Genomic DNA, 26,703 nt, shown 5'->3' on the forward strand with positions numbered 1-26,703 from the left:
ACTTAGTGTGAGTAAGGGTGTTAGAATTTGGCCCTGTATGTATGTGTGTGGTTTTTTTACTTACAAGTTACGCTCGGAAGCATCTGGGGTGCTACTTACCTTTATCTTTCTCAAGTCATCTTCAACATCTTTTTCAAGTTGCTCACAGTAAAATGGCTTGTATTTCTGACTAATTTCTGCAGGAAAGGAAGATTTGAGGAAAGTAGTTTTAAACAGCAAATATAAATGACTGTGCTGCTTAGCTCACTTCCACCAAAACATTAACCAGTTAGTTACATAAGTTTATAAACAGGAGTGGGCTCATAAAAATGTAAGCAATGTTAGCAGGGCTGATTTAGTCTTAAAAAAGAATGTAATAAGAACTGAATTCTTGTTCACTTTTAAGTATTACATACACTCAGTTGCATTGGGCTATTTAATAAACACCTCCCTACCCAACTGCAAAGCCCGCACAGGCTGTGACTTTAAGACACGTGACTACAAAGATAGTGAGGGACAGCCAGGGTCTTCCAACAGCATTAGGCTTGGCTTCCTATGTTCTAAGCTCCTGTAGTGTCTTAGCAAGACAAAGGAACACTTCTATCCAGCTTTAGGGTCAAACTCTGCTATATAATCACTGGCCTGAGCCAGGGAGCTCTGGATAACAGGTGTCGCCCACAGCATATGCCCTTTCCATGTTATCAGCTGCGTAATGGAACCCTATTCTTTGAGAGACCCCCGCTAGGGTGCATGGAGGGAGCAGGTTTCTGTGCTCCCCTGAGCACAACGACTGCAATTTGGGACTGGCCCTTTTGCTGGGCATGCAAAAAGAGGGATAAGCCTTCTACCTCATCCATCCCCCTCATATCACCTGTGCCATGGGGAGTCAAAATCTGTAAAGCACCTCATATACAAACTATATCCCAAATGGATTGCCTTCTTCCATGAGTGGTCCCATTGACTGGGTCTGCTATTAACAGCTTTATAATACTACTTACCTTCTCTGAGAAGTATTTTATTATCATTGTCTCCAGTTTCCTGATGAGGAGAAACTGAGGCACAGTACTTCTATAGATCTGATGTACTAGCAGCAGAATATGCAGGTTTGAGAATGGGATAACAATTAGGCCCCTAACATGATACTGAAGAGCTTAAAAAAATGCAGGGGGTGCATGTTTGTGTGGTGAACTTTTAAGCTGGCAAAGCTCCACTGAAGTCAATGAAACTATACCAATGTATATCTACAGAATATGTGGTCCAGAGTTTATTCAGAATTCAGATCACGGACTTGACTTGTGTGTGTGAGGAGATTAATTTTTATTTTGAAAAGAAACCTAAGACACACAAACCTGTGACAAACAAAAGTCATGACTTTCTGAAAGGAAGGATTAAGCTCATTTTGCCATATTTTGTAAAACATTGGATATGTCCAAACAAAAATAATTCTGAAGCCGTATTTTACCTGAAAAGGTTGGACGATTCTCTGGCTTTTGTTGCCAACAGTGCTTCATTAGATCGATAATTTCCTTTGGACAACTGTCTTTAATATCTTCTGTATTTGGCCTGTCCCCTTTCATGATGCCAAAGCAAATGTGTGTTTCATTTATAGCATCTGAAAAACAAAATCTCAGATCAGACTCCTAATCACAGGGTTTTGCTACCATGAAAGGTCATCTTCTAGAAACAGCAAAGAAAGTGCCTCATTTAGAACCACAAATCTGCTGGCACATGAAAATGCTTACTCTATGGATCTGACTCTGAAACCCTCACTCGTGATGAGTAGTACTTACTGTGAGTTCAGTTACTTGCATGAGTAACTCCTACTCAATAGGAGTTAGGGTTATGGAAGTGAACCCCCTAGGGCCTGATTCTCAGTTGCTTTGTTCTAGTGCTTGGAGTAAAAACAGGGATGTGGCCCCAAAGGCAGCTTTAAGCCATCTTACTGTTCCTGTATTCCAGGGCTGTTCAGGGGCCTAGTTGGCAACCAATATAAGTGAGAGCAGCCCTTAGCCTGCTCCAACTTCTGCTCTGCTTCCCATGGCCCTTCTGTGCCAGGGGCTGGGAGCAAGTCTGACACGTATCCCTTAAGCCAGCTCTCCACCAGCAAAGGAGGCCCACTGCACTGGAAGGATTCTCCTGGGGGTTTCTCTGGTTCCTTTCAGGCCCAGAGTGGCAGAACTTAGCATAACTAAGAAGTAACCAGTGAGCAAACGCAAGCTTAGTGCACATAACACTCTGACTATGTCTACATTTCAGAGACTATACTGGCATAACTATGTTGCTGCAACTATGCAGACATAACCCTATAGTGTAGGTGCAGCCTACCTTGACAGAAGTTTTCTCTGTCGCTGTAGGAACACCAACTCCCTGAACAACAATCTCTACATCAGTGGAAGAATTCTTACCTCGACATAGCTGTGTCTACACCCGGGGTTAGGTTGGCATAACTACGTCAGGGAGGGGCATAGAGTTTTCACACCCCTGACTGAAGTAGCTCTGTTGACCTAGCTTGTAAGTGCAGACCAGGTCTAAGTGCAAATGCTGCAGGTAAAACTTGTCTGCCTTTTGAAAATCTGGCCCAGCCAGTATTTAGTATTTTAGTATCTGGTATAGGTTTCAGCACAAACAGGTTTGTAATAGGCAGTTAATGCAGAGTGTAGTGTAGTATAGTCAAGTGAGGTGTAGTATGGCAAGAGAAGGTTATAATCCCCCAGGTGAAATGTGATTGGTAAAACAGAAGTATGGAGAAGCGGAGGAGAGAGAGAAAAACAAAGGTGGTGTTACTGGGTGTGGAATGGGGAAGGGAGTTATATAGCACAAGAATTAATAATTAACAAATTTAGTAGCATCTATGATACATGGGGATCGAACAGAAACCAGTCATTTTACTAGTAAACATCCCCAACCAGGGCATTCATTCAGAGTCTAGAGTTTTACTAATCTAGCAAGGCCTAAGTACAATGGAAAACAACAGGGGTTTAAAATTGAAATGGTTCCCAAACTTGAAATCAGTCTGTTTGGATTTCAGGATGATGACAGAGCACCACCACCAACGCCTGGAAGTGAGGTATTTCAGAAACTAACACCAGCTTTATCGTACGTGGTCAGTTAGGAGAAGCACTCCTAATGAGAGGTCCTGCTTTCAGCTCTGGAGGCCTGAATTCAAGTGTGACTGAACCTCCAAGTAATATGAGCTTAGTGGTTATTTGTCCACAACATGTAGAACCACCACACAGTTTGGCAGAAATCTCAGTTTCTGCTCAGATGAGATCCAGAATTGCAATAGCAGGGATGATGCAGGTCAGGTGTGAGTGCCACTGGGTAAATTATGTGGAGAAGCTTGTACTCTGATGGCCAATCCTAATCGGCTCCAAGCAATGCTCTGAGTTTCCAACACTCACTAACATTCACAGGAAATTCATCAAAGGAAACAAATACAGTATGGAAAAGTAAGATGTGCCTATGTCTGCTATATTGTAACGGAACTGATTTTAAGTGTGTTATGGATGTTACAAATTGGGATTCTACCAAATCTTCGATATATCTTAAGACTGATAAGAGAAGTGGTCTAGTGGTCAAAGCACAGGACTGGGAGTCAGGAATTTCTAAATTCTAATCCTGGCCTTGGACAGTAACTCCTTCCATGGCCTTGGGCAAGCACGTAACCCATCTGCCTTAGTTTCCCCCGAGGATAATGACAACAACATAGGTGCACTGTGAGGATTAATTAGGCCTTGTCTACACTTGGAAATAGCCCTAATTTAGCAATCAGTGGCCAACAATTGCTGTAGCTGCATCAATGCTGATCCTTAAGTGTGGACAAAGGCAAGCCAGGGTTTGCACCAACTGAGCTAATTGGGGCTTACTGCTGCTTCCAGTAGGGATAAACTTCAATTAGCTCCATCAATATAAACCTCTACGTGTCCTTGTCCACCCTTAAAAGGCAGTACTGGTGCAGCTGTACCAATTGTTGGTCACCGATTGCTGAACAGGAGCTATTCTTGAGTAGAGACAAGAATTTATTTAATGCTTATAGGATGTTTTGAAAATGTTATGTGCTAAGTATTATAAGTCTTAATTTTATAGCTTCCTTAAAGCAAACTCATTTAGCAATACAAGCCTCTCCAAGTGACTTACTTTCGTATGGCTCTTTGTTGGCAAAAATTGCCCAGAGCACTATGCCAAAACTGTAAACGTCTGACTTCTCCACAGGTTTTGTGTTAACTGAGAGTAAGTGCTCAGGGGCCATGTAGTAAAGAGTGCCAGCGGCACTCCTGGACGCGCTCTTGGAAGTGCTCTTGATTTTCCTCTGCCGGCTGGTCTCTTCTTTGGTCAATCTACTCCAGTTTTTAAAGCAGGCGACGCCAAGATCTGCAATCTGTAAAACAGGTCAAATCAGAGCTACTGAAAATGGAGGATGTGGCTAATAAAGGAGAGAGATGGAGCAAACTGTTTTCACATATTACTCAAGGTTTGTTAAATATGAGGGAATATTTATTGAAATGACTTAAATGAAAGTCATTTCAATAAACTCAAACTCTTCAATAAGCGTAACCAAAGAGGGTCAATTAAATCATATTTTAAAGATCTCTGTGAATTTGTTGCCTGAATCAAATATTGCCAACTGAGACACACTGAATTTTAACATGTTGAGACACTGTTATAGCCCAACCATGTTATAACACAACTTGGCTTTGCTTATATGTATGAGACCAAACTGAGCTATAATCATGTTAGAGAACAGAAGTTCAGGGTGAAATTCATCCCAGTGCAGGAGGTCAACACAGATAAATGGTGGCTAAGATTAGGATAGGCCTAGATGGGGAATTAATCAATTCCATCCCAATTACAAAGGGGTTTCAACAACGCTGTCTCTTAGCCCCTTTTCTTTTAAACTTTTATATCAATGTTTTAGCATTAAAAGGGCATCAGAATTCACAACCCCCCCCAATATGAATCACTTTGTGTTAGAACCATGTTGTCTGTATAGAATATCTCAAACACCATTGGGACTGAAGCGTTTATTTAAACTCATTTGGTTTATACTGTCAATGGGAGGGCCTCCTGATAGATTTGAAAACTAAAGTAACTGTCTTTAGTCAGAGACAGAGGTTTCATAAATGGAAGATCAATGGGCACTATATTGAACAAGTTAGCTCTTTCTCCTACCTGGGTATCCGACTCTCACAAAATTGTTTGTGGGATAAAAGTGTTCTGGTAACAAAAGAGGGCCTCAAATTCAATGCAAGCTGTGTTACATTTTTCCTGGACTCCTAGGGGCCACTTAATTGCACCACCCCTTAAGAGTATTTTGAGTCTTGGATTTTGTATGGCGCTTGGATTTTATATGGCACAGAAATATGGGGATGGAATGATCCCCACTGCCCCCAGGACTGGAAGTGATTCAGAACAAATTTCTTAGGAAGATTCTTGGTCTCCCAAATAATACCCCTGCTGCTCTTAGACCTGAGACAGTTATGAATTCTATTCTGTCCAAAGTGCAATATGGGAATATTAATATTTGACTTTGCATTCATAGCATGCACCCATAGCGTTTGTCAAGGTTTGACTTAGCAGAACAGTTCAGTAGGACTTTTTTACTTAAATTTGCATTCTCTAGGTTTCTCGGAATTGGAAATAATTAGATTTATGTTTAAAAATGTGAAATCCATAATCTGGTCGAGAATAGAAGATATTAATAAGCAAATATATTTGGTAGTGATTTCTATTTCAAGTAGGTCACCTTGGTTCCTCCTTGTTAAAAAGACTCCTGGGTATGCCAGATATTTAGAGAGTTTGTGTAATAACTTGCTAAGGAGGGCCATTAGAGTTCTCCATTTTCAATCAATGAAGACCGCTTACTTAGAAAGCTGATATACTGGCACCTCTGTCCCTGAGGCTTATGGCATTATTTATTACATTGTAACCTGTATTGCCACTTACGGTCAAAATGGCTTTCTGTGTTTTTGTCCCGGATGCCTTTTTCTATGCCCTCTCAGATCAGGAACTGTTAAGAACTGACAATGTACAAGTGACATATATCAAGCAACAGAGTTTCCTTACAAGGGGCTCATTAAATAACTGCAAGTAATGACAGGAGACTGTTTCAGTAGTTCATCTTCACAGGACATATGTCCACAGGACAAAAGACATGGGCTGCTGCAGAACCTGCTCAGATTTTACTCGGCAGCAGGCACCGTGCATAGGGGATTTGATTCAAAGCACCTGAAGTCAGTAGAAAAACTCCAGCTGACTTCTCTGGACTTTGGATCAGGCCTACAAAACACTTCTGTGAAGGTCTGTGTCGCTGCTTTTCTTCTGTAGCTGCTGGCTGATATCTAAAAGTAAGGAAGAGAGGGAAAGAAAAGCACACACACAAAAAAAGGTTAAAAAAGGAAAATGCAGGAAGAGGGAAAGGGCAGGAAGAGAAAACACAGATGAGACAGGAACAAAGGTGTGATATTTGCCACAAAGCAGTTTCATGTGCCGTTCTGGTATTTCTGTTTTTTCTCAAGTTGTGTTTGTCTAAAATTAAAAACTTGTAAATAAATTAATGAATAAAATAATCAAGTGAGCAAAGCCAGTATTTTCTCTCTACTTTCTATCCCATGTACTTTTGGCAGAGACAGATAATGAACATTTCAGGATCAGCTTGTCGGTGAGCCACCACATTTTAAAGATGGGCTACTAAAATTTGATTTTTGACAGCCCACTGAACTACTAGTTTATTAATCCTTGATAAATTGCAGCCTATATAGCAGGAGCCGCACCCTACAGCCCAAATCACAAGTGTTCTGTGTTTAAATTCTAACAGTACCTTAATGTGAAAGTCGTCATCTACAAGGATGTTTTCTGGTTTCAGGTCTTTGTGTACCAAACTCTGCTCATTTAAATAAAGCATTCCTTCAATGATCTCCAAGATGAACCGCCCCTTCACAGACAAAGGAATAGTGGACTAAAATAAAGAAAAGGAAATACAAATTATCAAAACTATTGCATAGTACATCATAAAATGAAACAAATTACCTTTAAAAGGCTCCCCCTTTTAGCCTCCCACAGTACGTTTACTCAAGGTGGGAATTAAAAATCACTGAAGTCCTTCTTGGAACTAGATTCCACTCAGTTGCACCAGAGTAAATCTAGAGTAACTCCATATTTACACTGGTGGAACTGAGATCAGACACTGGCCCTCTATGATTACTCCTCAGCGGGTGATGCATCCACACAACTCTCATAGATTTCAGTGGGAAATGAACGCATGTACCTGAGGGCAGAATTTGGCCCAATGATTAAAAGACTCAAATGAGTCTATCAAAGGCTACTGCTATGTTAGATCCAAGATCTAACTCACTAGGGGTTAAATGCTGCCCTACTTGCACACACTGTAAATTAAAGGGGATATACAGCAGGGGTCAGAGTGGTTGTGGGAAAGAATATTTTACCCAGCAGCATGGTACCAGAGCAACATTTCGGATACTCTGCTGCCAATACTCTAGCCCTCTCTAGGACCTTGTGCACCACTATATGGATAAGCTAGAGGGATAGTAGGCCTTTGGATCCACAGAATGGCAGCTTCATTAGCCATTCCCAGGCACCTTTCCAACCCCCTCCACGTGCCATGGAGAAAAACTTCCTAGAGTGCACAGGCAATTGCCTATCCCTTCCCCCACACCCTGTGAGAACCAAAACAGTTCTGCTGCTTTTAGAATCTGTTGTACCTGTAGAGGCAGAGGCTGCATTTGGCCCTACAGCAGGGAAAAGGGGATCAGAAATTGAAGATTCTATGCATAGTTATTTCCTTTGGCAACAAAAGCCACATCCTGTCCTTTTTAAACTTCTTATCAACTCTGACTGGAAAGTTTGCTTTCACTTCCCCTTATGAATAAGCTATAAACAACATTTCACCTGTAACCTTCCTAAACCAAAGCTTACACCAAGCAAATCACTGATTTTTTTTTTCTGCCAAATAAAAGCAGAGAGTAAAATCTCTAAAAAGCCCTGCATCTTTTAAGTGATTTTTAAGATATTCAGCAGTATCAGCTTCCCACAGTAATAACTGATGAATGTACATATGAGAGATTATTTACTTCACTACTCACTGTTTTTAGTACTTTCATCAAGTTTCCCTTGTGCACATATTCCATCACCAGAGAGTAGTTTCCATCTTCCAGAATGATGCCTAGTAATTTTACCACCCGATCGTGACTTAGTTTGCGCATAATCTTGCCTTCTTCAAGAAGGGAAGCATTATATCTGTGAAATGGAAACTACAGGATTACATTGTGTACAGGTATCAGACTGGTAAGAGCATAGTAAGGCATAAATATCCTGTTGATTCATAGTGAAAGTGATGGTCAGAAAAGTAAGTCCATCTTCATGACCTCTGTAAGCTGGGCCAGATCTTCAGTTGGTTTAAATCCACTGAATTCGGTTTATACCATCTGAGCCTCTGGCCTAGTAACTTTTATATCTGTTCCCTACTTAGTCTGTCCACATACTCTTAATTTAGGGCCTGATTTTCAGTAAGTGTGCAGGTATACATGCTTTGTGAATGCAGTGCTGGATTTGTGTATGCAGATCCCTGACTTGCATGTAGCTAGCCTGCTTACAAACTTGCTGAAAATTAGGCCTTCAATAGCGTTTTTTTTTTTTTGGTTTTTTTTTTGAGTTTTGGAAAATGGTTTACATTAATCTTTGAGGACATGGCTATTATTTGGCCTAATTTATTACAGACATGTAAGATACCAAACATGGACTACTTTAGATTTGTCATTGCCTTCTCTATAGCTAAAAATATAATAATGTAGTTAGAATCTCAAAGCAAGTTAATCTTTTAAAATTGCATTTTACAAAGTGTTCTACGTACTCTCTTGTGGGGATGAAGAACTAGCCAGGGGAAGGGGAGACACAGACAGACCTCATAATTGTTCTATAGAATCTCTACTTTCATTTAAAAAAAAAGTTAGCCTCTAGCTGTTGTAGGTTTGAAGGAAATTTCAAACCATGACCCAAGTGTAACTGATGCAGTTATATCTGTCGGAGTTTGCAGACAGTATGAACATCTCAGTGGGCACAAACTCAGATGCCAATGAATATACTTTGTAAGCCACTGCTTAATATAAACAATTACGGAGGCAGTTAGAAATACAATTCAACTTCATAACATTATAAAATCAGGGTAGGTCTTTAGCAATAGACAGTGGAGCTGACGGAGGCACAATTAGTTTCTTATTCCCACAGGGGGCTCAGTTTTCAAAAGTTTGTGAAACACTGTCCTATTGGTTGAAAGATCCGTAAGTGAGATGCCTAAAACACACAGCGAAAGAGGGAGACACAGAGAAAGAGAAATGAAAGGGCTTTGGATAGTTAGTGCAGGAACTTGAATGGAGGTATGTAGGGCTTGGTCACCAATTTGTGTCAGTATAACTGTTGCTCCACACCCCTGAGTGACACAGTTATACCGACCTAACCCCCAGTGTAGCCCACGCTATGCCAACAGGAGGGCTTCTCCTGTCAACCTAGCTGCCGCGCCTCAGGGAGGTGGAGTACCTATGCTGATGGGAGAAGCTCTCCCACCGGCGTAGGTAGCATCTTCCGTAAGTGCCACAGGGGCGCAGCTCCACCAGGGCCGCTGCAGTGCTGTAAGTGGAGACAAGGCCTAGGACTCTTTAGTAAAGCGCTAGTATTCCAGGACTGACTTACAAGCTAATTTCAGACAGGATTTATTACAGAGGGATCATCCAACCATGGCTGTGGACAGGGTTTAATTTGTCATGAAAGAGGTGCACAAATTAAGCAGTAGTTGGGAGGCAGGAGAGCAGCGGCTGCTGGCTGGCCGCCCAGCTCTGAAGGCAGCACTGCTGCAGCAGCACAGAGGTAAGGGAGTCATGGCATGGGTACTGCCACCCTTATTTCTGGGCTGCTGCTGGTGCCAATGCAGCCTTCAAAGTTGGGTGGCCAGAGAGCAGTGGCTGCTGGCTGGGAGCCTAGAGGTGCCAGGGCTATGAACTGCCATGCCTGGCGGTGCCAGGACTTAGCCCCGGCAAGCCCAGGCACAAATTAAGCGCTGGCTGTGGATACTGGATGTTCGTAACCCTTGTTATTCTGGATTAATGGCTTGCAACACTGATTGTCCAATGCCACATCCTGCTTGGTCAGCTGGGCCTGTTGGTGATCTGCACCATCGCTCAAGAGTGCACAGCTAGGAACTCATCAAGAATGTTAAAAAAGGAATCCCTGTAAGCATTGGATTAAATGGGGCAAAGTAAAGTTAGTGAGAAGAAAAGGAATTGTGGCCATACTGCAAGAGGAAGTAGCAGCTTTTCTGTAGTATGTTGTGTGCTAGCACTCTCCCAGGCTGTGATTCAAAGGGAAACTGCCCCCTCCCAGCCTTGAATATCATTCTACAGCAGTACAGAAGAGGCTGGGCTGCTTTCAGCTGCTCTAGGCTCAATTAGGAGCTTTTTAAAGGCTTCTGATCAACATTTTAAGTAAAAATAAACGTAAGGATTTGAGATAGACGAGGAGAGAAAAACAATAAAGGCAGCCAGAAGGCAGGGGAGAAAAGCGTTGCAGGCAGCAGTCTGTGGACTATCAGAGTCTCTTCATTCACTTCCCGCTCTTAAAACTAAATTGGGAACCGTTCCATAGTCTCAGTTCAGGTTTTGTACCGAACTAGAAGAATGTGGGTATTTGTGTCCTTTTTAGTGGCTGGTCCACGTAAGAGGTTTACGACTCTACTACTGCTCCCAGCGAATGGACTTAGGGCCTGACCCAAAGTTAATGGGAGTCTTTGTATTAAATGCAGTGGACTTGACCTCAAGCCCTTAGTCCTTCAGTTCAAGGGACAGAGGCTCCTGCTCGTCATGGTTTAGTGCTGGGGTTCAAACCCGGCTGTTGGCCTGGGCAGCATTAGTTAAAATAACAGAAATTGTTTTCCTGTTACTCCTAATTGGACATTTCCAGTTAAGTGCCTGACTGTGTTTTTCATTTACATGCTTAAAAAAAAGTGCCATCCAGTTGAGTTTTTGCTCTCATTTAGGCACACAAGAATTTATTTGCTTTTAAGGACCCCATGTGGAAATGGTTAAATTCCCAGGTAATGGAGAACTTCATTATAAAGATGAGGCAATGCTTTAGAAAGGTTAGCTTTGGAGAAAAAAATAAAAATCTTAGTGGAAAGTCTTACTTGTGCCTGCAATATCCTTATACAACATCTTTCTTCCAAAGATTTTAAATGGTATTTAGTCTCTCTCGCTTCATCTGCGGATCTCAAATTGCTTCACAAATGAGATCAGTATCATCATCCCCATTTTACAAATGGGGAAACTGAGGCACTGAGCGGGAAATGACTTACCCACAGTCACACAGCATATCTGTGACAAAGCAGGGACTTGAATCCAAGTCCGAGTTCAGTGCTCTATCTACTAGGCAACACTGCCTCCCTTTAAAATAAAGTAAATATGCTTCAGACAAATCAATGAAGCAGAGAAGTGCAATGTAGGGATCACAGCAACTGCCGCTGGGGTGCAACACAGCAATGCTGCACACAGAGATAGTACATAATAGTTCAGGACAGCTAGTGAAGACAAATTCTCTATACAGTCCATGCAATATTTCGCTAATGAAATGCAATTTGCTAGTAAAAGATTCCACCCACATAATAACCATAAATCACTCTTAGTCCTAACGTAGAACACATTCTTCATCATCTTCAGTTTGGCAAGTTCACTATACAGCAATGTGCTGCACATGTTATATCCATCCTGAAAATATTCTCTGCACTGAAATGCCATTTACTCCAAGATCTCTTTACACTACTTTGGCAGTGTAAAAGGGCCTCAAAATGGATGTAAATGTAAGGCCCCTGTACACTGTCAGAGTGATGTAAAGGGGTCTTAATATAAATGAGAATCAAGCCCTCTCTCTCCAACTTACTCTGTGCGCTGGGGTCCCGTATACACTGTTTTTAATACCACAAGCCCATGTTTCTTGTGATAACATAAAGAAACCATTCCAAATCCTCCAGCATCTAGTTCTTCCTTCTGCAGCAAGTCCTGCGTGTTCATGTGAATATCTTCCAGTGACATGTTTGTAGCCTCCAAGAGCTTAGGGTTTACAAAAATACAATACTCCTGGATCTGTAACATGAAGAGAGAAGACAAAGAAAGTGTCATCATCCAACGTTCATCTGTCACAGTAAATGAAGATCTAGTTATGCAGGTAGGCCCAGATCCTCAAAGGTACAGCATTTCAACGCCTAACTTCCACTGAAATAAATGGGACTTAAGTGCCTAAATACCTTTGAGGATCTGGGCCCTGGGGCACTGTGTACCTCAAAACACCCTGGAACTCCTGTATTTACCACTGTCATATAATTATGATATGTTTTGTACAAAATATGTCTGGTGAGGTATCATTTTAAAAGCCTTGATCTGTTGGACATTAAGATCCTGTTGGATTGTATGTGCTATCATTGTACAGGAAGTTATGAATTTTTGCTATGTGTGTGATACTGAAATATGCTGTGAGGCTGGGAACACTCACAACAAGCCTTTCCGGTACAACAGTGGAGTAGCCAGACAGGCTGATGGTCCATTAAAGAAAATCCACTATCCCAGGAACTGTATACAATGGAGACTTCTCGGAGGTAGCACTTAGACAATGTAGAATGCTTGACCAATGGAGGCAGATCCCCATGTCACAAGCATAGATCTTTCCAGCAAGCTGGAAGAAAGTATAAAGAAGGGAAGTGACATGACTCGGTCTCACCCCTATACATCTCAACACCTGGAAACATATCGGGAGGACAAAGATTTTGAAATGGGGAGGGAGCCCCAGGCTGGAGGAGAGTCCCAGCCTGTGTATTGAAGATCTGTGACCTGTTTATACCATCTATCAGGGTGAGACACTGCTTGAATCAAATCCTGTTTACTTTATAGAAATCAGATTGCGAATTTCCTTTTATTTCTTAGGTAAGCAACTTTGATCTCTACACTTACTACTTATAATCACTTAAAATCTCTCTTTCAGTAGTTGTTAAATCAGTTTTATATTTTACCTAAAACAGTGTATTTTGGTTGAAGTGGTTGGGAAATCTCAGCTCAGTTTACAAAGGCTAGTTTGTGTCCTCTCCACATCAAGGGAGGGGTGGACTGGATAATGAACTTACACTGGTCAGGCTTCTGACTAGGGCAAGACAGTACAGTTTTGGGGTGCCGAGATGGGGGGAATTGGCTGGAGCCTCTCTACTGTTTTATTCATGAGTGGCTGGGAGAAGCATACATGTAACTCAGTTGGGTGTGTCCCTGTCTGTGGATGTCTGTATAAGAACAATACCTGCCATAAGTTTGTGGCTTGTCACAGCATCACAATGTAAGAGGGATAATCCAAGTTGGTGGGACAAGAAGGCTCAGCAGTCCCACAGTTAAGGTTGCACCCGGGAACCCCATCACAGGCACATAGTATCTTGTTTATTTATCAGCATCACAAAATGATAGGTAAGTGGGCCTAACTCAGAGCTGATTCAGGTTGCGGTGTCCGGTTTTCAACTGGAACATCCGCTCGAAAAGGGACCCTCCCCAGCCTGGTGAAACTGAGCGAGTGAGTGAGAGTGGGGCAGAGCAAGCGACAGAGGGAGGGGGGATGGAGTGAGGAGGGCGGGGCCTCGAAGAAGGAGCGGGGCAAGGGCGTTCAGTTTTGACTGATTAGAAAGTTGGCAACTAAGCAGCATCTCATAAAATCAGGTCCAAAAATCACAAGTGGTGGTTTATGGTGACTTACTGTCACTCTAACATTTAGATCATAATAGTACTTGGTTTTTCTACTGGAGGATCTCAATGCATTGTACAAAAATTGATGAATCAGTTCTCAGCTTGTAATGTACAGCAGTTGAGTATTATTACCCCTATTTATAGACGAGACTATTGAAGGGCAGAGAAGTTAAGGACCAGATTTTCAAACGTATTTAGGCACCTAGAGATACAGATAGACACAGTGGGATTTTCAAAAATGCCTAGCGCCTAATCAATGGGACTACTTGTAGAATAAGGTATTACTCAGTGTGAGTAAAGGTGGCAGAATTGCACCGTTTCTTATTGCTTCTTCACGTCCCTCAGGATCCTCCCTTAACACACTCATGAATTATGAACTAACACTCTGTAAACAGTGTGAACCCTCAACAGAGATTGTGGTTTGTTAAGCACAGAAGAAAATTTCTCTTCTCACAGTATAACAGAGTGTCCTGGCTCTCTAAGACATGCTTAGAGACAGCCCTACCCCAGTTTCAATCCAGAATGGCTGGAATTCTGAAAAATGTAGTCTTAGGTTGATAAGAGTTAGAGGCTGTCAGAGGGTGCCAGGGAATATAAGTAGCCCCTTTCCCTGAGAACAAAGGGAGAGTACAAAAGGAGCAAGAATTCTTGTGAGGATTCCTGCATACACCATAAAGAAAGTCACAGAGTTCTTAGTCTCTTCAGCCTGGGAGAGGCTTTGGAAAAAGCCAGGTAAGAGCTGACGAAAAGGCCTGAAAAGACAGCTGAGTAAAAGTGTACCTTATGACCTTGTCTTCACTATGGGGAAAAAAGGGGTGCGCTCTTATTTGTGCTAGCTAACTTGAGTTAACTAAGAAGAGGTAAAATCCTAGTGAAGACAAGGCAGTTTAGAATTTTCACATTAAACTTTAACTCAACCTGCTAACTTGTGTGAAAACTACAAACTGCCTTGTCTTCACTAGGATTTTACCTTGCGTTTAACTAACGAGTTAGGAACACACCTATTTTTCTTTTTTGTAATGAAGACAGGATTTAAGAGGCTACCTGGGTTTGTGCTAGGTTGCTTTCTTCTCCCTCAAACCCTGGCCAGGGGCTTAATTAATAGGTTTGGATGATTATAGTAGCCCAAGTACACAGACCTGGGAACAGGGTATTGTTGTCAAGGGTTGGCTGCCTGCAGCTGCAGCAGATTAGCCCTTTAAGGCAGCAGGAAACATAACTGCATTAAGGAGTGGGAGAAGTGAGGGGGTGTCTAGAACGTGGCTAAACAAACTGAATGCTGACAATGCTGGCCTGTGGTTGTCTGGCCTTTTTTTCCTCCTCAAGCAGGGGAAGGGCAGAATCAGTAATGGAGCTTAACTTTTACTTGACTGACTAGCACACCAAGGTTCCATAGCAACTGGCCTGCCTTTGAATAGGGAACCTGGAGGAGGAACTTTTTGACTGCAGAGCTAGAAAAACCCATCTTGAACTTGAGTACTTGTGGCACCTTAGAGATGTTAGTACTCCTTTTCTTTTTGTGAATACAGACTAACACGGCTGCTACTCTGAAACCTGCCATCTTGAACTGGAAACTAAGGGAGGGTAAAGGGTGTAAACTTGGGGAAAGAGAAGAAGGGAGAGTGTGTGGCTGCATCTAGTGCCTGCTCTTTTGTCAAAGGACCCATGCTTGAGCTCATCATTCCCTGAGGGCCCACCAGCAGGGTGCTGCTGGATTGACATGGAATCCTGAGGGAGAGCCCATGGCCCAAGAAGAGAAGCTAGAACATATCTACATCAGATTCTTCTCTTCTCACTTGTCATTACTTTGAAAGGATATTGTTTCAGTTAGTTGGAGAGCTATCCTACAAGCAAGGAAACTCGAGCAATGGCTGCATTCAGATGGACAGAAGGTAAGCCCCTACCATACATGGCTATCAGTTTTGGTACATGGGCTAGGCTATATGGTATGCATGTCATTGATCTCATCAGGGAGCTGTGAGGCTTAACTAAACTTGTAAAAACACTTTAAGATCCTTAAATAAAAGGTCCTGCTATGTGAAGACAAAGTATTTGTATTGTATATTTCTGACACCTAAATCTATCTATCATACTCTAGCTGCTCTTACCCTACCCTAAATCTTCCTCAGTCTGGATTTTCACACTTGTGAAGATAATCTCATGGGACTGAAAATCAAGATCTGAGTTCTATTCCAAGCTCTGCCCTAGACCTTGGGCAAGTGCCAACGGCAATGTTGCTAACACTTGATTTTATTGCAAGTCTTGTGACACTTTTAGTGTCCTTTCTTAAGGTGTGGTAAAAATGAGAAAGTAAGCAAGAAATAAGAATGATAGATCGTGGGCTAATGGGATTACATGAAAATCTCAGCTTTCATTTTAAAAATAAAAATAGTTCCTAGCCCTGATGGTTGCGGAGAAAAGCTTGAAAATGTGACCCATAAAGACTCAAACAAGAAGGCAAATAGAAAGTTAATTTTGGAATCTTTTTAAAATCATATCTTTTGGGAGGGCAGGGAGCGGAAAGCTAGCCCTGACTCATGCCTTTTGAACATTTAAGGTTGGCAATATTGTGTCTTTGCCTCAGTTCCCCATGTATGAAATGGAGTGAAGATGCTGCCCTACCACATACAGGTGTTGGAAGGCTAAACTTTTTGAAGTCAGACGTAATATTTTAAAGTTTTACTTCAAAGAATGCAATGGGAGGAAAATAGCAAAGTGTGTAGCTTAAAAAAACCCCAACACCCTGAGAAAACTGGAATCCTTTAATTGAAATAAAAGAAATCCCATGTACTGTAAACATGGGACTAAATGCATTTTAAAATCTATAAACCCATAACATTAAGATCCTAACTCAGTGACAATATATGAGTAGACCTAAAAATACAGTTCTACACACACAAACACTATTCATGGTCTTATATTACCAAGAAATGAATTCATGCCCTCAGGGTCGTCTTTTTCCTTCTACAACAGAACAATTAATACTTAACGTGATGCAGGGAATGCAGTTCCCTATGCTATTTCATAGCCCGACTTTCAAAATGCATGTACACAACTGCACACCTACTCTAACTTGCCTCTCTAAATCAGACATTTGCACATGCAATTGGTCAAGTACATTACTAACTAGTCATTTCTCTTCCACATAGCCAGTATGCACATGCAAGAACTGCATGTACATTTTTGAAAATCAGGCCTTTAAAACTACACCAATTCTGTTGAAATTTGGAATTACTGTTATATTAAGTACTGTAAAACTTCCTGAGTGAAGACAGTTTTTGCCCCAAATAGCTTACAATCTAAGGCCCTGATCCTGTCCCAAATCACTTATGAATGTAAGTAATTGCAGGTCAGCAAATAGTCACGTTGATCAAATAGAACACTGGGCATATATTTTTGAATATTAACAATCCTAAATGTTGAAACAGGACTTGTATGAAATTGTAAGCGTGAAATACATCTTGATTGAGGGCCAACACCAACTAGGGTCCAAATTCTGCAAAGTGCTGAGGACTTCTTGCAATGGGAGTCCAGGGTACTCAGTGTCTCATGGGAGATACTTAGCACCTTTGGGATTACGCACACACGATCAGATCCTAAAAGGTATGTGGACACCTGATTTCAATAGGAGTTAGACACCTAAATACCTTTTTGAGGATGTGGATTTAAATTAGATTTTTGCCTCTTTTGCCAGCATCTAGATGTGAATTAATTTCAGCCCAAGGAAGCAAAATTCCAGGAGAAATAAATGAATTACATTAAAAACCCCAATGCTACAATACTTCATAAGGTGGACATGCAAGTTATACATTTAGGTGTCGCTGCACAAGGAGTAATGCTGCATAACTGTAAGATTATTTTTCTGTAAGGCCAGTTCCTTGTTTTACAACTCAGTATAGTTGTCCTCCTCTCAGTCTGAACTCTACTTCTTATCTCCTCCCCCCTGAGATGACGTGCACAATGTCCTCCTCATAGGGATTCTCACTGGTGCTATGGTCAGTGGTGAGTGATCTATTTTCTGTTAGGACAACAGTATACTGAGCCTGTTAAAACGTAAAATCCAAAGCTAAAATTTCCTGTCACCAAAGCAATTATTTGGGTGTTCAAGTCATTACTTAAAATTCAGTTCTGATTTATTTTTTTAAATGACATTTTTCATATAACTAATCTGAAACCTCATGAAGGATGTACTAGATGTAGATTAGAGCTCATTATGTTGAGGGACTTCTGGTGGTTTCTTGGCATATGTCAATTCTACTTTCTAGTGAAATCACCAGAAGTGAATAACCACTTAGCTTATTCAACACTAAAAGAAAAATAATAATTCTCCGTTTCTTGGGGATCACTAGTGACTTCCCTATTTCATAAATTGAAGGTCCTCCGGTCTTGCTTGGGTCATGTGGGTGGAATGGTGGCAGTACCTTCATGTGGCCTTAATTTCACCCACAAATCAGTGCCTGTTACATCTCCCTTTGAGTATCTTGAGTATTGAGTATTTGAGTATCTTCACCGGTCACTGAGTTCTGCCCCAACCCTTCAGGGGATTAACCATGTTTTATGCTTCATTAGTGTCCTGCACCAATTTCTTGAAGTGTTGAATAAGTGTGGTTGCCAACTTTCTATTGGCAGAAAACCAAACTCGCCTGTCCTGCCCCTTTTCCGAGGCCTCGCCCCTGCTCACTCCATCCTCTTCTCTCAGTTGCTCACTCTCCTCCACCCTCATCATTCATTTTCACTGGGCAGGGGGTTGGGGTGTGGCCAGGGGAGTGGCAGTGAAGGCTCCCCCTGCAGATATGGGCTCTGGAGGTGGGGCTGGAGATGAGGGGTTTGGGGTGCAGGAGAGGGCAAGGGCTCCAACTGTGGGTGTGGGCTCTGGGGGTGGAGCCAGGGATGAACAGTTTAGGGTGTGGGCTCTGCGTGGTGCTTACTTCAGACGGCTCCAGGGAAGCTGCGGGCATCTCCCTCCAGCTCCTTAGCAGAGGCGTGAGCACATAGCTCTCTGTGCTGCCTGTGCCTGCAGGCACCGCCCCCTCACCTCCCACCGGCCGTGGTTCCTGGCTAATGGGAGCAGCGGAGCTGGTGCTGGGAGCTGGTGCTGGGAGCAGGGGCAGCGCACAGAGCTTGTGGCCTTCCCTCTGCCTAGGAGCCAGAGGGAGATGCTGGCAGCTTCCTGGGAGTTGCATGGAGCCAGGTAGGGAGCCTGCCTGCGCTGCTGACCGGACTTTTAACGACCTGACCAGAGATGCCAGGGTTCCTTTTCGACCAGGTGTTGTGATCGAAAACCGGACAGCTGGCAGCCCTATAAATGAGGGCCCTTTTTACCAAAACCGAGGTAGGGTGTACCCATAGCAAGCGCTAGGAGAGCGGGGGCAGGGGTGAAAATTCTCACTACTTCTCCCTTCCACCCGGGGCGTGGGAATGGGGTATGGAAATCCCCACTGCTCTCCCAGCCAGGGAGGATGAGCAGACAGATCCCTGCGCTGGCAGCAGGCCGGGGGCTCCCCACCTCAGGCCCGGGGTGGGACGAGAGGAGATCAAAAATCCTCTTCCTCTACTACTGCCGTGTGCGGACCGAGACCGTCACCGAAAGGAAGCAGTGGCGGAGGCAGCCCAGTGGATGAGATTTATGACCTATGCCTGTCGCTGTCTGGGCAAACAACCCCCGGCAAGGCGCCGAGAACTCTTTCTTTCCTCGCATCACCCCGTCATTCGCACAGACGGCCCCAGGTCTGCTCCGGGACCCAGGTACAAACTGGGGGGCTCCCCCGTGCGCACGCTCCCCTTCAGTTCCGCACAGCAGAGCCGCACAGTTCGGAGCCACTCCCGGGCGAGGTGGCTGTTAAAGAGACCGTCTCCTCTCCTGCAGACCCGCTTCCCCACTGAACCCAGCCGCTTTAAAGGAGTCCCAGGGAAGGACAGGCAGCTGTCTGGGGCTAAGGCCCGTCTGACGGGGGATCCGCTTTCCTCCTTCGGCTGGGGGTTGGTGGGCCGGTTTTTCAAGCACACCAGAAGAAGCAAGTCAATCGAGGGATCAGGACACAACAATCGCGTCTGAAAACCTCCTGTGACAGGGGCGGATGCGTTTGTAAGAGCGAAAGTTTGTCTAAATATTATACAAGCTATTCACCATAGTCTAGGAGGCTGACCTGCGCTGGGAGCTGGAGCAGGGGGAGGGGATATAGAAGGCTTGATCCACCATTAGCATTTGGTAAGAGATTGCAAAAAATCGGCCTCCACAACATGGGGTTGAGAAATTGAAACTAACTCTCCCTCTTCGGCAATAGCAAAGGAAGTCTGCTGAAGAAAGACAATCGAAGAATCCCATATTTCCCCTCCTCTCCCATTTCATCACCCCAAAAGTCCTTGATATTAATATTATTACACCCTAACACATGCAGTATCTATACCCAAACGTCCCGAAAAATGAAAGGGAAGCGGGTTCCAGGCAGACCTACGTGTAACTCAACGAACCTGTACAAACAAACCAAGAAAAATCTAGTCTCCAGTTAAAGACTCACAGAGTGAAAGTGCTCTCTTACCTGCCTGTGTACGGAGCAGTAACTCCAGGGAGATCGAGCCACTGCTGTCTGGGCTTCAGCTCTTTTACCAAGCCTGGATTGATTCCTCCTCGCTGACGCCCGCCTTGCAGTGGGAGGAGTCCTGTGAAACCACATCAACAAAACCGGATCCCCAGCTGCGTACATGCCAGCAGGCTGAGGAAGAGAGGGGAACCCCTGGACAAGCTAATGAAAAACGGTGCCATTCTTATAGGACTCTCTAGCTTCAAAGGTTAAGTTCTGCCCGGATTTACAGACTGTGAAGCCACATGGAGGTCAGTGCGTAAAATGGTGTACTGACAGCCCCAAAAGATAAAAAATCATAAGGGGTTTGAGCCTTAGCCTGCTAAACCCATGGTTGTGAGTTCAATCCTTGAGAGGGCCATTTAGGGATCTGGGGCAAAAATTGGAGATTGGCCCTGCTTTAAGCAGGGGGTTGGACTAGATGACCTCCTGAGGTCCCTTCCAACCTTGATATTCTATGATAATTCTATGATAAGACTGCCTGTCCCAGACCTGAAGAAGAGCTGTAAGTAGCTCAAAAGCTTGTCTCTTTCCTCACCAGAAGTTGATCTAATAAAAGATATTACCTCACCCACCTTGTCTCCACCTGCCATGAGATTTTTTTTTAAAAGGATTTGCAAAGGTTTGTTGATTTGCTATGGCCCTTGTTTGCATCGCAGTTAACCTTATGTTAGCAATACACAAGATAAATTAACTGGGAGTCCACGCTGTAGCTCAGAGTGCAGTGGCCCCCTCACTGTGCAGCAGGAATAAAGGCGCATTGCTGTGTGAACACAGAACATGTTAAGGGGAAAAATCATGGTTGAACCCAGATTAAATCTCCAGTGAAGACAAAGCCTTAGTTTTGCACATTATGCTATAGAGAGCTTCATCCTGTAGTGAGGCACCTGCTGTGGTGAGGTACCTGTTGCAACCTATGGTGCTGACCTTGGGCAAGTCAGTTAATCTCTGTGGCTCAACCTCCATGTGCACAGAATACTTTCCTACCTCACAGATTAAGTTCCCTCTAAACTACGTGGCTGTGCAGCTGCCTATTAAGCCCCACACAGGGGCTCAGTTCCGCAGCCGGGGGAGAGGCACCTCTCCCCCAGCATGGACCTGCCGCAGCTGGGGGAGAGGCGCCTCTTCCACCACCCTCAGCCCCGGGGCTGCTGCGGGGAGAGAGAGAGCTGCAGGGAGTCCTGTAGCAGCCTGCACCCCAAACCCCTCATCCCTGGCCCCACCCCAGAGCCTGCACCCCCAGCTGGAACCCTCTCCGAACCCATCGGCCCCACCTCCACCACATTAATTTTGTTATGTGCACCAATATGGAGGTGATGTGTGACATAACAAAATTCATTCCGCACATGCGTGGAAAAAATAAGAGGGAACACTGCAACACAGGTGTAAGCAGTGTCAGGATGAGCTCCACCCTGACATCTGGTGGTGAGGTGTGGCAAGTTGTGGAAAAGAACTTCAGGGGCCGATCTCATTTGCATAGGCACACCCACCACGCCTAGAATGAGACCATAGCTGCCCAAATGGTCACTTTGGCTGCTGTGGGATCCCCAGTGTCTCTGTTATTGGGGCAGGAAGAATAAATTGCTATTACCCTGATTATGGGAACTGTGCTTGGAACTGTACGTGGCCTTTTGTTATGATGGAGGGATTCACCATCAACTAAGTAGCACTCGCTAGGCAAGGGTCATGGGTTCCAAAACTGTGTGAATGGAGAGAGGCTGGGGACAAGTATTAATACTTGGTGGTATGGGCCCCTTGGTGAGGGCCTTACATGCTGATTGCACTTCCTCCTCTCTCCACTGTGGAATATCAGAGCTAATTTTGATTTCATTAGAAGTCTAGTTATAGGCTGCTGAGCTCACTTTGGGCTGACAGTGCACCAGCACTGGGGCTCCCCTACTATAAGCTGAATTCACCTAAGAGCTGAAATCACTGAGTGTTGTGTTAAGTAGTGGGGGAGCCTGAAGATATATTGTGGAGCAATTTGCGGGACGGCTGGTGAAGCAGTTCGACGCGGAGCAGTGTGTGGATGGCAGGAGCTGCTTGTGGGCCGTGGAGCTGAGTGAAGGAGTTCGTGGGGCGGCTGGCGGAGCGGAGCGCAGCTGAGTGAAGGAGTTCGTGGGGCGGCTGGCGGAGCGGAGCGCAGCTGAGCGAAGGAGTTCGTGGGGCGGCTGGCGGAGCGGAGCGCCGCTATGGAGCTATGGGGCGGTCAGCTTCAGATCACGTAAGGTGCCTCTTACCCCTGTCCCATTTCCACCCAGATTGGGAGGTAAAGCTCCGCCGATAAACTTTCGAACTCTGGGGCTGCCCTGACCAGGGACAGAGACTTTTGGGGCATTGGACTTTTGGGACTTTGGGTGATTTGGGGTTGCTGGACTCAAGAACCAAAGGGAAAAGGGCATGCCCCAATTTGCCTGGGGTGGGGTTGTTTTTGCTCATGGGTTGTGTTATGAATCCTGTTGGTGGTGTTTCCCCAACATAATGCCACATTGTTTCTCTCTGTTATTAAAAGACTTTTGCTACACTCAGACTAGGTGCTTGCGAGAGGGGAAGTATTGCCTCTTGGAGGCGCCCAGCGGGGGTGGTATATATTGGTCCCAGGTCACTGGGTGGGGGCTCGAGCCAGTTTGCATTGTGTTATTGGAATGGAACCCCTAGATATTGAACCCGGCCCTTGTTGCTGCCAACTCTGACGGGCAGAAGGGTTACATTTTTGGGGGCTCGTCCGGGATCGCCTGGGTCAGTACCCCTCGCAAGCACCTGTTGAGTGATCCACTACATTGGGAAACAATTTATATTTTTTTTTGTTTGTGCTTATATTTTGAGGAAATTACTGTTTGTATAATGGCTAATATGTCAGGTTTGTTGGGCCCTGGCTCAGCAGCTTCTAGCTCAGAGGCTGCAGCCTCGGCTGATGATTGGACAAAAGCTCTGGGGCAAATATTGGAAAAGGTTGTGCTTCCCCATGCTGAGTCAGACTCTTGTCGTAAGTTAAGATTATTTGCTGGGGAGGAGGAGTTTGAACCCTGGTTAGAGCATACCACTGAAATGCTGCAAGAGTGGGCCGTACCAGATGCAGAAAAGCGAAGATGCCTTATAGAGAGCCTTGGCGGCCCAGCATTAGATGTGATTCGCACCCTGAAGCTCATTGACCCTGGGGTCAGTGTGAAGGACTGCCTAGAGGCCCTTGAACACAACTTTGGGAGCGTAGAGGGCCCTGAAGACAGCTACTGTAAGTTCCTTAATTCCCGACAACAAAAGGGCGAGAAGGCTTCAGCCTACATACAGAGACTGGAGAGACTGCTTCAGAGAGCTGTCATGAGGGGAGCAGTGACTGCTGAGCAGATGGATCAGACCAGACTGGCTCAAATTGTAAGAGGAACTCAGTATCAGAACCCGATTCTACTTCATCTCCGGCTAAGAGAACGACGGGAACATCCCCCAAGTTACTCCCAGCTGATAAAAGAGGTCCGAGAGGAGGAAGAAAGGCAGGCTGCCAGTGAGTTTTGGGAAGCCCAAACATCGGAGCCAGCCAGCACAACACCACTGCAAATGGCCAGTGTACTGATGGTGAGCACCAGAGAGGAACTTGCCCAACAAATGCAGGTCCTGACGGAACGAATAGCTGAGCTGCAAAGTACCGTTGACCGAGTTAAGACTTCTAGGAATAAGAAGCCTCAAACTGTGGCGATTGAGAAGCCCGCACTTAGAGCCACCATCCCCCCCAGGCGAAGGGGGAAAGGTCAATTCTTCTGCTACCGATGTGGTCAGGATGGACACAGTGCTGCCAAGTGCCGTAATGAAGAAAACCCCTCCTTAGTGTATGGAAAGCTGAGGATCAGTTGGGAGAGATCCGGTAGCTGCCAGAGGGTCTGGGGACGGGGACCCCCCAGGTCTGCAGGATTTGAAGATTCCCCCAGAAAAGACTGTCCAGCTGGGATCCCTGCAGGACTGATAGGGCCTCGAGCAGAGGTCATGGTGAGGATCGAAGGGGTGGAGTGTAAAGCAGTGCTTGACACTGGATCTCAAGTGACTATTATATTTCAGTCATTCTACCAACAGATGCTTAGGCACCTGCCTATACAGCCACTGACTGGCCTTGGCCTATGTGGCCTCAGCATGGATGAATACCCCTATCAAGGGTATGTCATAGTGCACCTGGAATTCCCAGAGGAGGTTGCTGGGGTAAGAGAAGAGGTAGACACAGCTGCCTTAATATGCCCTGACCCTAAAGGGACTTCTGATGTGTCTGTGCTGATAGGGACCAACTCCAGTCTCTTCAAGGTACTCACGGATTACTGCAGAAGGCGGGCTGGGGACCAGTACCTGAATACCCTGATGATCCATACGCTTTGTGCTGAAGCCTATAGGAAAATTGAGAGCGCTAAAAGGGACACATCTGAGCTACCGCTTGGGGCACTGAAGTACGCGGGCACAACCCCCTTAGTAGTGCCTGCAAGGACGGAGCAAGAAGTGCTTGTCATGAGTACCTGTCTGAAAGGCAGTAAAGGGACGTTAGCAATGATAGAGCAGCCGATGGGAGGAGAGCTCCCTGAAGGAGTGCTGGTCCCCAGTGGAGTCATAACCCTACCTGCTGAAGCCCAGGAAAGGGTGACTATATTGATTGCTAATGAAACGAGTCGTGATATTTTTGTGAAGCAAGGACAAAAGATAGCAGACCTCTTTGAGCCTGAGTCGATTGTAAAACCCCAGTATGAAACTCCAGTTTCGGCAATAGACCCAGCAAAGTTTGACTTTGGAGATTCACCAGTGTCCGAGGACTGGAAAGATCGCCTGAGGAAGAAACTTTGTGAAAGATCCAAGGTGTTCTCACTGCATGAGTGGGATGTGGGATGTGCAAAAGGAGTAGAGCACAATATCAGACTACATGACTCTCGACCTTTCAGGGAGAGATCTAGGAAGATTGCTCTCTCTGAGATGGAAGATGTGCGACATCATCTTCAGGAGCTGGCTGCGAATGGCATCATTACAGAGTCCCGCAGCCCATACGCCTCACCCATTGTGGTAGTCCGCAAAAAGAATGGGAAAATCCGGATGTGTATTGACTACCGCACCCTAAACAGCCGTACTGTGGTCGACCAGTACACTATGCCTCGAGTGCAAGACGCCTTAGACTGTTTGCTGGGAAGCCAGTGGTTCTCTGTGTTGGATCTTCGAAGTGGATACTACCAGATCCCTCTGGGAGAAGAAGATAAGGAGAAGACAGCCTTCATCTGCCCATTAGGGTTTTATGAGTTTGAACGCATGCCCCAAGGGATTTCTGGAGCACCTGCCACCTTTCAACGTCTCATGGAGAAAGTTGTGGGAGACATGAATTTACTGCAAGTGTTAGTTTATTTGGATGACCTGATTGTGTTTGGAAGAACCTTAGAGGAGCATGAAGAAAGACTTCTTAAAGTGCTTGATAGGTTGGAGGATTATGGTCTGAAGCTTTCAATTGACAAATGCCAGTTCTGCAGAACCTCAGTGAAGTATGTGGGTCACATTGTGTCCCAAGAAGGTGTGAGTACTGATCCTGATAAAATAGAAGCACTCACTACATGGCCACGTCCAAGTAACTACAGAGAACTCAAGACCTTCCTTGGATTTAGTGGCTACTACCGCAGATTTGTGAAAAACTATGCTACGATTGTAAAGCCTCTGAATGATCTTACCAGGGGACATCAGTTCAGCAAGAACAAATCTAAGTCCAAGAATAAGGGGAGGTCCCCAAAGCCTCCTGTGCAGAGACACAATGGCCCCTTTGCACCATTTGGGCCACGGTGGGATGAGAGATGTGAAAGGGCTTTTCAAGAAATCATTACTTGCCTAACTCATGCTCCAGTCCTAGTTTTTGCTGACCCAAGCAAACCATTTATCCTGCATACTGATGCCAGTTTGGAGGGTCTGGGAGCAGTCCTGTACCAGGAAAAGTGGAAGGCAAATGTAAACCTGTAGCCTTTGCCAGCCGAGGATTGTCTGATAGTGAAACTCGCTATCCCACCCACAAGCTGGAGTTTTTGGCCTTGAAATGGGCCATCACTGAGAAATTTCGAGACTACTTGTATGGTGCTCAGTTCCAGGTGTGGACAGATAACAATCCACTGACTTATGTGTTAACAAGTGCTAAGCTGGATGCTACAGGGCAGAGATGGGTGGCCGCCTTGGCTAGCTATGAGTTCAGCATTCAGTACCGATCAGGGAGAAGCAATGTAGATGCAGATGCATTGTCCAGGCGTCCGCAGGCTCCAGAAGTTGCTGTGATACCCACAGATGGAGTGAGAGCTATTTGCAGTGTGAGTCGCCGAGAGCCAGAGGCCCGTGAAGACTTTCAGGGATGTGTTGCAGAAGCTTTGGGCCTGCCCCCTGAA

At 44.8% G+C, this 26,703-nt stretch overlaps 1 protein-coding gene across 1 annotated transcript in view; it reads right to left on the reverse strand.

The window, feature by feature from the left end:
• The window catches only part of RIPK1 (receptor interacting serine/threonine kinase 1), a 36,808-nt gene extending 16,075 nt beyond the window's left edge, over positions 1-20,733 (reverse strand). The window contains exons 1-7 of the mRNA XM_084620069.1: positions 20,291-20,733; positions 11,917-12,119; positions 8,079-8,232; positions 6,797-6,934; positions 4,117-4,357; positions 1,442-1,591; positions 100-176 (exon numbers count right to left, since the gene is read on the reverse strand). Coding sequence (XP_084476195.1) covers positions 100-176; positions 1,442-1,591; positions 4,117-4,357; positions 6,797-6,934; positions 8,079-8,232; positions 11,917-12,119; positions 20,291-20,455 — 1,128 coding nt within the window. The 5' untranslated portion in view covers positions 20,456-20,733. The remainder of the gene's footprint in view (positions 1-99; positions 177-1,441; positions 1,592-4,116; positions 4,358-6,796; positions 6,935-8,078; positions 8,233-11,916; positions 12,120-20,290) is intronic.
• Positions 20,734-26,703: the final 5,970 nt, after the last annotated feature.

This window comes from Lepidochelys olivacea, assembly GCF_965140295.1.
Source record: "Lepidochelys olivacea isolate rLepOli2 genome assembly, chromosome: 2".
Lineage (NCBI taxonomy): Eukaryota > Metazoa > Chordata > Testudines > Cheloniidae > Lepidochelys > Lepidochelys olivacea.